Source organism: Lutra lutra, chromosome X, assembly GCF_902655055.1.
Source record: "Lutra lutra chromosome X, mLutLut1.2, whole genome shotgun sequence".
Lineage (NCBI taxonomy): Eukaryota > Metazoa > Chordata > Mammalia > Carnivora > Mustelidae > Lutra > Lutra lutra.
In genome coordinates, this window is record NC_062296.1 from 27149927 (window position 1) to 27164080 (window position 14154).

At 40.0% G+C, this 14154-nt stretch overlaps 1 protein-coding gene across 3 annotated transcripts in view; it reads left to right on the forward strand.

Moving 5' to 3' along the window:
- Positions 1-11795, forward strand: part of LAMP2 (lysosomal associated membrane protein 2) — a 37788-nt gene extending 25993 nt beyond the window's left edge. Inside the window, exon 9 of one of the 3 annotated variants that reach the window (XM_047715350.1) lies at positions 10810-11795. In XM_047715350.1, coding sequence (XP_047571306.1) covers positions 10810-10952 — 143 coding nt within the window. In that variant the 3' untranslated portion in view covers positions 10953-11795. Of the gene's footprint in view, positions 1-1084; positions 3084-7961; positions 8470-10809 lie in introns of those variants that run through there. The other 2 variants (XM_047715352.1, XM_047715351.1) reach the window with 2 other exon arrangements.
- The last annotated feature ends 2359 nt before the right edge of the window (positions 11796-14154 follow it).

Here is a 14154-nt window from a genome sequence, read left to right on the forward strand (position 1 = left end):
GGCTGGGTTCCAATAGAACTTTATTTATGGCTGCTGAGATTTGAATTTCATATAATACTCATGTATCACAGAATTTCTTCTTTTGTTTTTTTGGGGTTTTTTTGGCCATTTAAATAAAAATGGAGAAAAGCCATTTTTAGCTCTTGGGCCAGATAGGGCCTCCAGTCTATAGTTTGCTCTCTGCTCTGAAAGATTCCAGAGTCAGCGTGGTTCTAATCCCCTGATGAAACCTTTCTGATCTGTTCTCAGTTTCCCAAAAGACGTTCACTCTAGCACTAAGAGGCTAATCTGACTATATAGAGATGGGTTAGAATTAGCTATCCTCATTTCTTTTCTTTTTTTAAAAAAAGTTTTTATTTATTTATTGGGGTGGCTGGATGGCTCAGTCGGTTAAATGTCTGCTTTGAGCTCAGGTCATGATCTCGGGATAGAGCCCCAGACTGGGTTCCCTGTGCAGCTGGGAGCCTGCTTCTCCCTCTCATCTGCAACTTGTCCTCTCTGTTGCTATCTTGGTCTCTCTTAAATAAAAAAAATACAATCTTTTCTTTAAAAAAGATTAAAAAAATTATATGTATTTATCTATTTGAGAGAGAGAGCGTGCACGTAAGCTGGGCGAGGGGTGGAGGGAGAGGGAGAGAATCTCAAGCAGACTCTGCTGAGCTCGAAGCCTGATGCAGGGCTGGATCTCAGGACCCTGAGATCATGACCTGAGCCAAAACCAAGAGTCAGATGCTTTAATGGACTAAGCCACCCTGATGCCCCTCTTCACTCCTTTATTCTGGAAGGGACTTAGAATATGAAATACATACACATACATATGTATTTACTCCTGGATATAAATGAGTATGTGTGTATTCATATATATGAATATACATACACAAAAGAAAAGACAAATAAGTTTAGGATTTTAATTCTAGAGCAATCCATACTTTCTTGTAGCTTTATCATTGAAATATACTGGTCTTAGTTCCTTAAAGTTGATTTTGTAAGAGCATTTCTGACTTTTGAATCAACATCTTTTACTTTTGGACATTCATTTTTTTATTATACTCATTATTTGTTACACACTTTTTCTCACCTACAGCCCAGGAGTGTTCGCTGGACGATGACACCATTCTAATACCAATTATAGTTGGTGCTGGTCTTTCAGGCTTGATTATCGTTATAGTGATTGCTTACCTAATTGGCAGAAGAAAAAGCTATGCCGGATATCAGACTCTGTAATACTAATCCATGTGATCTCTGTTATAAAATAATAAAGCAAGTACAAGTTCCAACGTGCAGTACTGTTCAATTTCAGGTATATTTAGCTGCAGTTCTCATTTTAGAATGGGTGGTGTGGGGGATTTCAGACTTTTAATAAATAAAAACACCATGAAAATATCAACTACAAATTAGTCCCCTGATTTTGGTTTCCTCAACCACGGAGTTTAAAAACGTTAATTTCTATGGGAAAACGCATGTGTAAAGTCACCTGGATGATTGACTCCATTCTGTTGTCTTGAGTTAGGATTTCAGTGTTTTCACTTTATGTATTCTGACTAGAAGCAAACAGTTGAGGAAAAACAGTTTTCAAAAAGCGATTCTTTTTCCCCCTGCATGTAGTCCAAATTGAGACTGTGCACCCTACAGTGGATTTGTACTTGCTCCTTTTGTATTTTTTTGTGATTCTGTTTGCAGGTGAACTTAGCGACTTTGGCATTGCTGCATAATTGACCTATGAGAGTTACGGCAGTAGATTTGCATAGAGTCTGGTATTATGTTCTCAGCAACGAATGCTTTTCTAATGCCTTTGGAATATACTTGTATTTAATGTGGCTGTAATGACAAAAGGTACAAAAGCTGTATACATTTTGGAATAGGTGTTAATCTTGTTTAATCCTTTAAAAAAAACCTGGAATTTTCCGTCTTTTAAATGGCAAGACACAAGACTTGAACTGGGCATTTCAGTCTGTTTTCTAGGTGCTTTAGAGATAATTGCTAGGCCGTGCCAATTTGGGGCATTAGTCCTTCGTACCTGTAAATTGGCCTTAAGGTACCCTGCTAAAATGAATGTAGTTTCTCTTCAGCTTTGCAGTATCTTTGCTAGTGGTAGGATGTTGTATTCTTTTTTTCTTTTTCTTTCCTTTCCTTTCTTTTCCTTTTCTCTTTCTTAAAGAAGAAATGCCAGGATGTCCTAGAACTCTGCTAAAGAAGCGCACTTCTACTTAGCAAGTAACTTGCACCTAACCCAAAAGTCTTGGTCTTCTCTTACCCCATTAAAAAGTTGTTCCTTGTTTCCAGCTTGCATGGACACTCACAGCATTTACTAAATTGGCTTTCACCGTTAAATGGTTCTGTGCTAATCAAAACTTAGCATTATTATTGTTCATTATGGTAGAATCATTATTCATTCATGTACTTTGTGATCGGTTTTGTGCCCTGGGAGATGCACCAGTTGTCCATTTACTGTGCACTACCTAATGTTTATATGAGAAAGCAAAACATTTCAGCTTGATAGTTAACACATAAAGGATTTCACGCTGCTTCCAGGAGATCTTTTTTTTTTTTTTTTTTGGTGTTGGAATGGCTAAGTAAATATTAAAGAGTTGTTAATATGCACCCCTATGTGGAAGGTGCTTGTGTTTTAGGGGGGAGATGATGTGCCCCCATATTCACTAGAAAATGGGACATTTGGGTTTCAAACAATTACTGATGCTGAATTAATTTGGTAGTTTAGCTCTACACACCACAATTGCATGCTAGCATGTGTATGTCCGTAAGTATCTTTCAAGTTATATTGGAGCGGTAAAAATTTTCTTCCACTTAAATTTGCTCTCTGCTTAGAGTAGCCTGAAACTCTTACTGGCTCGGAATCTGATTCCTGACCAGCCCCTCCCCTACAGCTACATTGAGCTGCATTGCCAGCTTAAGGCACCTTTTGAGGACTAAATATAAATCTGATTTTTAAAACTTATTTTTTACTTAAATAATGCTCTAGTGTAGGATTGTTAACCTTATATGAATGGGTAATGCTTAGAAGAATATAAACGTTAGATACTTCTCATGAGTCGAAACAGAGCAGCCTTTTTTTTTTTTTTTTTTTTGGAAAATAAAAATTGGAAGCACAAGCAGGTGGGACTAGCTTAATGCTGTTCATGTTTCTTAAAGGTTTTACATTTAGATTATATACTTAATTCATATTAAAATACCTCTAATTAGCACTGTTTATAGAAACTCTGACTTCATTGAGTATTTTTATATTTTACATGGGCCAGTTTATATACTCTTATTCACACTATTATTTCCTGTAGCCACATGTTCTTTGTACCTTTTGTAGTTTTATTCATTTTACTGGGTTTATACCTTGATGGTCTAACATTGCTATCTGGTTCTGGGTGTTTTTCATGTTTTAGCATTTGTATAAAGAAACTGGTCCATGTAAATACTTTCCATGGTTTTTTTTTTCTTCAAATGTTTAAACCACTAGTCGATGTATAGTGTTTCTTTTTAGATATTTGCCTGTCCATTTGCTTAACATATTGCTTCTAAAACAAACAATAAAGATTCTTTTATTTCTTAAGGATATTTGCTCACATTTTTTCCTGTTGGTTAAAGTAAAAATTTTGTATGCTACATAATGACAATTTCTTCCAAAAGGGAGAATTTTAGAAAAGCTTAGAAGTGGAACTAAATTATTTCCAGAATATTTTGTGTGTTACCATCTAGAAAAATGGTCCTATGCATAGATAGGTCTATACTGATGCTGGGCTGGCTAGAATAAGAATCACCTGGGAAGCTTGCTAGAAAAAGGCACATGCCGGGCTCCATTCCTAGAGAATTTCACTTAGCAGGTCTGGGCATGTGTGTGTGTACAAGCATGTACCTGCGTGTGTGAGCACGGATGTGCACGTGTTTGGGGGGGGGTTGCGTAAGCTCCCTGGTGGGATCTGGTATGTAGATCAGAAAACCAGTGATCTAGAATATGTATTTCATAGGAAAAGCTTGAGAGTATCTCTTCGTTCACTTTTCCTCAGCCCCTCTCAGTTGAGGCTGATCCCCAGTAGGTGCGCATTGCTGCCATACCGACTCGGCTGTTGATCTAAACCAAAATAGGATTGTGTGCAGTCACTGTCAGATCACCCTAAAACAACTTGAACCTTCCAAGTTTCCCATAGCTTCCCACACACAAAAACTTGGCAGCCTGGCTAGTAACTTTCCTTTGGCCTCCCCACTTAAGCTCCCTGACTGCCAGTTAATCCTCCCAGCTCTACAACTGGCCGCCACGTGACTTTGGCCAAGCAGCTTAACTTCTGGGGTCTCAGTTTCTTCATCTGGGGGCCCACTGAGGTCTTTATAATCCTGTTCCTCTTAATTTCTGTGAGTGATAGTTTCCATTACAATGAAGATTTGAGGATTTTCAGAAGGAATCTGATAAGCTACTAGTTAAAATCAAGAACATACTTTATGTACAGTGTACATGTGCCATCTGAAGTTTCTTGCATGTTTCAGGAAGAATTCTTGTAAGACTCAAAATATTTTTAAGATGATAGCATTTCATCCCCATTTCTTTAAGTAGATAAGGTTACACTGTCTTGGGCTCATCTCTCTCCCACCCATCTCCTTTACTCTGGTAATTAACTTTCTGCATCAATAATTACCATATTTTGTTTTTAAAACTAGTAAAAGACATGTTTGGGTCATACTGAGTAGCTTCAAGTATCTTCAGATTCATGTCCTATACTTCAGTTTGACTGTAGATCTAAAAGGTATATAATAAGATGTCACATAAGAATATGACTCATTTTTTTTAAGATTTTATTTATTTATTTGATAGAGCTGAAGGCAGAGGCTTAACCCACTGAGCCACCCAAGCACCCCAAGAATATGATTCTTAATGCTGATTCTTCCAAATAGAAATTTTGATACAGTTGGCAAAAAGATGAATTTGTTTTATATTTTATTACAAATGTGTATCTCAGCTTTCCAACTCACACTGAAAATTGTATCTGAAAAATTTCTGAGCTAACAGAAAAATGAGGATTAACAGTATTTTTAATCTTCATGAAACTTTACATTGACATTTCAATGGCCACAAAACTTTTATCTTTAAAAATCTTCACTGCTTCTGCAATTAATCATTAAGTTCTTCCACAAATACACTGTTTCCCCCCCCCCCAATACTTTCAGTTTGGTTTCCAGTGTACATTATGCAAATCAGGTGGAAATGACTTAAAGAATGAGATTTTCTTTTCCTCAGGATGTGATCCTATTAAAATTACTGTTTTCCAAAGTGTCTTTCCATTACCTAAAGAATTTTTAAAGGTTGAATTCATAAAATCAATAGTTATTATAAATTAATACTTCACATACTAATTGAGAGCATTTTAAGTAAGTGACAGCATCTAGAAAGATCTTTGTATTAGTGGAATTGCCTTTTTGATCTACTCTGGGAATATTTGTCTTACATGAAAGCCTTATTGGCAGTATTTATGAAAGTTGTTTCAGTACTAGGTCAAAAACCCAATTTGGGAAAAGGAGGACTGTGAATCTGTTGCCAGAATAAGAAATTAATCTACTAATGAATTTTTTAAAAACCAAGTTACATTAAATCCAAGGCATAATACTTTATGGTTCATGTCACCTAACGGTTTATGTGGTGGGTGGTAATTTGGGAAATTGAAGGGGAGGAGTCCGCTAACTGGGTGCTCTTAATACCAAGTCACATCTAGCAGTCTCCGCTATCTGGATTTCTAACAGAACAAGAAGCAAGTAAAAAAGCTCACTGAGCTGGCAGCCAAAGCTGATATCATAAAGTCCATAAACTCCAGGATTGCATCTTGTTCCCAGTTATTACGCAGAGGCTAGCAAAAGCCTGGCACATTTCTTAAATGCGGGCACAATCAGAATTGCCTGGCAGCCTATTCATTCTTTCTTTGACACAGTTCTAATAAGCATGATTATCTGATTTATCCACCCCTGGTAGATTGTGAGCTCGGAGGAGAACTAGGGCAATAAGAGGCAAGGACGTGGGAATCAGAAGTGGGGGTTCAACATCCCAGCTGCCTCCCGTCTACAGGCGCCACCCCTTCCTCCTCTCCACTCTCCCTGCCTTTGCTTCTGGGATCCCATTTCACCTACCTCCCGGGAGACCTCTTACTGTTGGCTTCGGTCAGTTGTTTGTGGCTCTTGCCCTCATTCTACAAGCGCATCTGAGTCTTCCACCCTGAAGATACACTTTCTAGACCCTGTGGTTCACCTTCTGACTCCCTCGTGCCCTCTCTTCTAAACTTCTCGGGATGACCACTGGATGTTCCCCAACCCAAGTTCTTGGTCTCCTAAACGATCGCTTCCCATTTGCTCCTAAACCAGCAGCGATCTGCCTCACAGCCAGTACCCTCCATTTCGCCAGACCCCGTGGCCTCTCTAATAGCTTTCGCTCTTCCCCCGTACTAATCGAAACTCCCTTCCTTGGCTTCTGTGGCACCATTGTCTACTTGCCTTTTTCTTTTTCTTGCTCCTTTATTCCTCAAGTAGGAGTGTCCCCGAGGCTTGTGTCTCTGAGCCTTTTTAGATTCTGTTTGCCCTTGCTGAGAAACACACGTGTCCCTGGTTTTTATGACCACTCAGGTTCATCATTTTTTCACTGCCACCCGGTCGGGACACAGGCATCTGAGGCCCAGAAGGTCCAAAACTGAACATCTCCCTCTTGCACTTATCCCTCCTGACCCTTCCCTCACACAAATAACTACCGACAAAACTGAACACATACATTCTCCCTCCCGTACTCCCTATTGGGATGAACGGCACCGGTATCTACGCAGTCACCCAAGTGGGGAATTGGAAGCCATCGTATCCCCTCGCACCACTCCTCCAACACCCACCTGGTCCGTTCTGCCTTCTTATTGCATCTAGGCTGTCCCTTTCTGCATCTGCGCTTGGTTCACCCAGGTCACTCAGGTCAGGACAGAATTCTTGGTCTTCTGGCCTCTAGCAGTAGAGGCGCCGCCTCCTTTCCAGTCTCCTGTTGGAATGACTTCCGCCCTGCCTGAAATCCCACTGTACTCTTTACTCCTCCCATCAGCATAAGGCGGACATACGTAGAGCCTACAGTGCCTTTGTGAGCTGGTCCTAGTACCCTCTTCCTGGCTCTTCCAGCCACGAGTACCCCTTGGTCCGTCCCAGCTCTGCCAGCTCTGCCAGCTCTGCCTGCATTTCCCCTCCAGCTCGTTTTGTCTGTGCTGTTTCCTGTCCCTGGAACACGCTTCCCCCATTACCTGGGTGGTGAATTCCTACTCATCCTCAACAGCTCAGCTCCAGTGTCCCCTCTCAAAGTATGTCTTGTGTAACAAGGCTGAGTCGAGTGTCTCTCCGAAATGCTTCCGTGACACTTTGCGCCTTGCCTGACCCTGTGACAGCACCTTTCCAAGACTATAACCACTGCTTCTCTTGTCTGACTCATGCTGGACGCAAGCGGTCATGCCAGCCACGCCGGCTTAGCCCTTTCTCCACTGAAGCACCCTCGAGTGCGGGGCGTGGAGTTCGCATGTCCGCTTGGTGTTGTTCCGTTTCCTTCGGTTCATTTCATGAATACCTCACAATCAGCGGTGTTCTGGGCGCTGTGCTGCTGCTACGTGATCAGCAGTTTGCCCCCTGAGAGCCTACAGGCGATCATCAAGGGAAGATTCATTATATTTACCCATTATCTTTTGTTTTAGGAATCTGGGAAGTCGGTGATCAATTGAAAATCTGTCTTTCATCCCAAATGATTGTGTTTTGCGGGGGGTGGGGAGCGGGGTACCTAAAAATGTATAATTTGGTTCCTTGGAGGATCACTTTCGTGGAACCTTTCATTCGCTGGTAAGGAAGGCCAAAGCCTGATGACCGTGATGTCAAAGGCAAGGCTGTGTGTTAACGTAACATTTGTGGCTTTGAAATTGTGCCATTGTTCCTGTTCTCAATTGTCCTTTCTCCACGTCTAGCTCAAGACTGCAGTGCAGATGACGACAGCTTCCTTGTGCCCATTGCGGTGGGAGCAGCGTTGGCAGGAGTACTTATTCTAGTGTTGCTGGCTTACTTTATTGGTCTGAAGCGCCATCACGCTGGATATGAGCAATTTTAGAACCTGCAGTCTGATCGATGACATAAAAATACACGCGCATGAGATTTTCTTGCCTCTCCATCTTGAAACACGTTGCTCTTTAAGATTGATAATGTTGAAATTGTAATTCTGAAATCAGTCCCAGCATTTTGAGAGACGTCTCTATGAATAGACTGTTCTCTTTTCTCAGCTGAAAATTAAATACTATATTTACTGGTCCTGAAGACGAACTGGTTAAAAACACATCGGTGTGCAATGTGTTAAGGTCTATCCTAAGAGGCCTCAGCCAGATTTTGATCCTAAGATGCCTTAAATTTATAAACATGGCCATTATAAGAATAAAATATGCAGTTGTCTCTCAATGGAATTAATAAATACTGTTTCACCACCGGTGTTCTGTTTTAATGTATGAGAACTATCCTGATTTAAGCTCACCACAGTACTTTTGTGTATAGTCCATTAAATAAATGTCGATGTGACATAAGTGCCCATCAGATATGCTCAAACTTGGTTTTCAGTTGAACGTCCTCAGGACCATCAACATTTTTTAGGTTATATGACTTCTGTTTTCTTTGAGTTCAATTTAAGGATGGAGTCCCTATCTCAGGCTTGTGATTTTTTTTTCCCTAGGTAAAAAACAGCCCCAAGGGGCCACAGCAGAACTTGAGCTGGCTTCAGAACTAGAGTTTTAGAAAAATTGTTTCTTTTTCAGCAGTAGAGACTGAGAAGATGCAAGCACATGTAACCACTGGCCTTTTTTCCCCCTTGTGTTTTTCTCTTCTTTGGATGCCTGATTAGCATTGAAAGATAGAAATATTCTATGAACTAATTAGGACAGATTGTGTTGTGTTTCTCTACCTCATCTTGTTGATCTCTAGAGCATTAAAATCTATTTAGTGTTGCCATCAGACTGCTACTTATGAAATGTAAGCTAACAGCAATCTCAGAAGGGAGGCAGTGAAGCATAGCAACTAGGCTCTTGCTTCTTCATGAAGGCCCCCGTGGGGCAGAGCATAGATGGGGGGTGGAGGAAAGCTGTTGGCATGAAAATGAGCTAGATAATCAGCCTCTATGGAAGCGCCCTCCTTGCCATGAGGGCTGCTCAGATACTGAATGTATAGACAAATAAGAAGGAAGCTTAATCAATGGATTGGAGCAGACATTCACATTGAAGTGATTATTTTATTAATTCCTTCTGTGTATATATTGGCTTGTTCAGAATTTCTGTAACCCACTGATTACAGTATCTCGGTACCCAGCTAGCTGTCTTTCTCTGAAGGCTTTCCGTGAAATACGGTGAATCCTTCCCATAAGGGCTATGGTTTTTCCTGAAATTCATGTACTTGGAACCTTAGCAACTCTTTTTTGTTTTGTGTTGTGTTTTTAATTAATGACAAACGTGCAAGAGGAACAAAAGATAAAATTAGAGGAAAAAGCACAAGTTATCACTCAGTCATAAATCACACCAAATACCACATCTTGTGCATCGCATTAGGCTTATACTGGAAAGGGCGTTAAAGATGATTGACTCTGACCCTGTAATTTCACAGGAAAGGGAGTGACTTCATGGAGGTTACATATCTGGTGGGCAGCAACACCATATTAGCATTTTGATAGCAATTATCCCAAGGAAATCTAGTCACTCACTAGTAAAACCAGTTTAAACGTGAAATTAGCTCTGCCTGCTTGTGATCTCTCTGTCAAATAAATAAACAAAATCTTTAAAAAAAAACAAAAAACAAAAAAAAAACGTGAAATTAGGAGATCAGAAGAGGGCTTTGAGCTTCTGTACTAACTACTTTCAGTAACTAACACGATGTCAATTACGTAATTTTTGAAAGTACTGAATATTGGCTTTTGATCTCTGTTTGCTACTTCAAAACCTAACCCTTGGATGGCATCACAGACATGGCAGGAAAGGAAAAGGGAAAGATCACCTGTTGACCACCTGATGTGTGATAGATGCTTTAGAAATAGAATTGTCTTTAGTCCTCAAATACCTTAAGTACAGGCATGATTATCCCCCTTTTACAGATGAGGAACACGAGCCCGGTTTCAGTAACTTGACCAAAGTCCTTTAGCTAGTTATGGAAGTAGTCGAGATGCAAAGTCGGTTCTGTCTGAGTCCAGAGCTCAAAATCTACATACACACTGCCTTCCTGGCAGTCCTGGAATGGACTACGATGTGTTGGATTCTATTACTCTTCTAGGTCCCTGCTCAGCTACAAATAATCACATATAAGCTGGCAACCTAATGCCCATGTGGGGGAAAAAACTATACTGCATTTTCTTGATCCTAAGTCCATTTTAACTTAAATTTTATTACTCCTGCAGAATTCTTATTTCTATGTTGATGATAATTGTGGCAGGGGAGAACGGGAGTGGGAAAACGCGCAGGCGGGGTGCTAAGTGTAGATGATGGTTCTTTTCCACAGTGTCATTAGACAACAAAACATAAAATCTTCCATGTTAGGCGAGCACAGATCTTGTTCGTCCCTTCTGCTTTTTGTACTGAGGAAATTAGGTATCTGAGATGAAGTAATAATAATGGGAGATATTGGAGGATTGGTTCCTTAGAAATATTTGGGTGGATATCGAGAAAATAGGGACATAGAGGTAATGCTGTTAAAGACTTATCTGTGTTCACTTTTGAAATGCTTGTTTACTTGTTGCTGCTTAATTGCCTGCCTTACTAATTTCCTTGCTCTCTGTCTGTTCTTTTCTAACAGCTGAAGAATGTTCTGCTGACTCTGACCTCAACTTTCTTATTCCTGTTGCAGTGGGTGTGGCCTTGGGCTTCCTTATAATTGTTGTCTTTATCTCCTATATGATTGGAAGAAGGAAAAGTCGTACTGGTTATCAGTCTGTGTAATCAATTAAATCTAGTGCTGTTTTTTTGCTCTCAGAAGTTACATTTCCATTGGCCAGATGCCAGGAAATTCTGTGCAGCCAATTGTTTAAGATCTGCTGACTAACCTCAGTGAATTGCTAGCTAACCTGGGCATGAGTAGCACTTACGTAAGAAAAAAAAAGTATTAGGACCAATTTCTTCTTTTTTTTTTTCTATTTTTTCTTCCTTTGCTAAAGTGTTATCAGAAGAAAAATTGTAGCTTAGAATTTGTTTTTTAGTAAATAATGATTTTAAGCCTCTGGATTCAATTACGAAAGCATTTTTACTGAAGAATAATTTTATATGTTGTAGCTACTTGTGTTTGCTACTTTGGTTGACAGTGTTTACAAAATCAAAGCTGTTAGAGAATTTAACTTGCTTGGGGAAATAAATTCAAGAACATCATGAATTCCTTTTCATTGGTGGCAAGCATAAAATTTGATTCATAATAAGACTTCCTTTCCTCACCTCCTGATCAGGATTATTTAAATCTGCTTAGTATTTTTCTGTTCAAAAAAAGTGAGAAAGAAATGGCTTCACAGTATGTGCTTAATAGCAACAGTCCGTCTGTTTTCTTCATTACCGTTAGCGGCAGCTCTATTTCAATAAGGATGTCTTTTTTTTTCTGTTTGCCTTCTGGAGTTTGGAATATATTGATTATCTCAGACTTGATATTTATGCTGAAGGCTGAAGTAAGATCTTCAGCTTTTTTTTTTTTTAAAGTATTGCTATAGGATGGGTTATGGTTTTTTAGGGTTATAATTTAGATTTTTTTTTTCCCTTAGAGCCTTAACTTACTCAGAAAGTGAATTCATCCTCCACCAACCCCCCCCCCCAAAACACTTCTATACTTTCTGGGTCTCCTGCACTCTCCCATTCCCTATATGAATAAGTTCTAATTGACATTTTTTAATGTATTGATCTCTTTTTTTCTTGCAGCAGCAAGTGCTAACTCTAGAGGCTAGTGGGCCCTGAAGTGTCATCAGTCAGATGGCTGCCTAGCCAAAGCTAGACTCCGAATACACTGTAAATTTGTTGATCTTGATAGAGACTTATATCCCGTTAGGGACCTCTCATGGCCTGGCTTCCGGAGTAAGGTACTGGAGACCGTTCATCCCAGGGCCACTTGGTTGGCTAGGCTGTTGAATTGCCCTTCGATTTGGAAGCGCAGGGCTGTATTTCTCTAGGGCCCAAATGGCTACTTTGCACACCTGTTATTAGTACAAGGCAGATGCTGATTTTACTGGGCTGTTTTTTCTCTCACTAAAAACAGAAGTCTCCAAAGATCTGCCTTCGCTTCGGAAGTGTTCCATGGATTACAAAATGAAGCCTAAACCTTAAATAAAGTTAGTTTGCTATTAAATCCAAGGATTAAGTCCCAGTCTACCTCTCAGCCCAGTGCAGTGCTCGCCACTGTGTTGTTGCCGTTAACTGATGCCAGAACTCTTTGCCAATAACTAGAATTAGAAAATTGGGTTAAAAAGGAAGGGATTTCATCAAGATCTTTCTCTTCCAACATGGCGTAGGGTTAGACTGCTCAGTTACATCCCCTTAGAACTCTCCAGCTCTGACTTGCAGATTCAAGCTCTCCTCTATTTGCAAGGTATAGAAAGTTTTCTTTTAAAATGTTCTCCTGTGAAAACAGTTGCTTCTTTGTTATTTGGTCAAAATGATGGCACCGTAAAGAACAGTGGCTTAATTTCAGTAAATATTTTTGAGATGATTAGGAAGCCAGATTATGTAAATCAGCTTGTGACCTTGCTAAGTATAGGAACTGGAAATTCAGATACATAGAAAATGAAGGCTTCACTTAAAAGTTTCCTACCTTCTGGGTAGGAGGCTAAGAGCACTAATTTTTCATTAGGTATCATGGCATTATCTTAGGTAATTAGCAGATGTGTTTAATTCTTGCTTGAGAATGAAGATTAAAATGCAAAATATTTGTGGAGGGTTAAAACAAAAGCTGCTTTAATTACAATAAAATATGGGAAGGCCCCAGATTTGTGAACTTGAGGATTCAATTAGTTTTGCTCACTGAGTTCATTTTTCCGTCAGTATGACAGTGGATCACACAGTAGGACTTGGAACTCACGGACAAAAGGATTGTTTTTCACCTAAGTTTCTTTGGAAGAACTGATGTTTGCTGCGACCTAAAGTTTTGGCTATATCAATTTGATGAACTAATGGATACTGGCAAAATAAAGCATACTGTGGTATTCCTGTTTAATCTGATTTGTGTGATTTTTAGACCAGTGGATTCAGAGATAATAAAGGTTACACAATCCATATCACTATGGATAACTTCATTTTTACTCCGTGTGCTCAGCCTTAAGAGCTTGGATTGATTTGCATGATCTAAGTTCCTCAAATTCTAGTCTCTTGGATTGTCAGTAAGAATCCTATGATTTCATAGGTCTACAAATTAACCCAGTGCCACCAGGAAGAAGGCATTAGGGACCTTTAGTATAGACACTTCAAATATGGGGGCCTATGTGGTCATGAAAATTCCAAGAAAACACTGAAAAGAAAATGTGGAAATCAAACAAATGTAAGAGCTTCCGAATAAATGGACTTACAGCATGTATCTGTTTTTCCTTAAACGAACAGCACTCATTGTGAAGTTCATTCCATTTGGAGCAAGATGTACCTCGGGGATATGGCAGGGGCAGCAGAGGAGAAGCTACCCGTTTTCCACAGGTTCCTTTAAATTCCTTGTGACCCAGTCTGATGCCCACATGTTCTATCATTGGGTTAAATGACAACACATTCCTTTTTACATTGGGCGCGCTGCGGGTGGCAGATGGAATTGAACACTGGTTCTCGCTGTAGCTCCCGAGTAATAGGGCTTCGCTTTCTGTTAGATGTCTAATGGCTGTTAATTAAGTTAAAAAAAGAAAAAGGCCTTACCTGCATTTGAGGGACTGGCAAGGGTGTTCTTGGTAGAAGCTGTCTTCACTGACTGCTTCACAGTTCCGCACCTCGTGGGACCTCGGAAAAAAACAAGCACTTGGATGCGGCTGACAGAAGACTGGTTCTCTCTACGTGGCGGGGAGGGTTGCTGTGTATCTCCAAAGCCCACTTGGAGGAAGAAAAGTCAACATGGGGGGTTCATCTTTTTAAGCCCAGTGTGTCTCCTCTGTCTAGAACTGTCTTTCGGACTCTGAGGAAATGCTTTCTTTTCTCT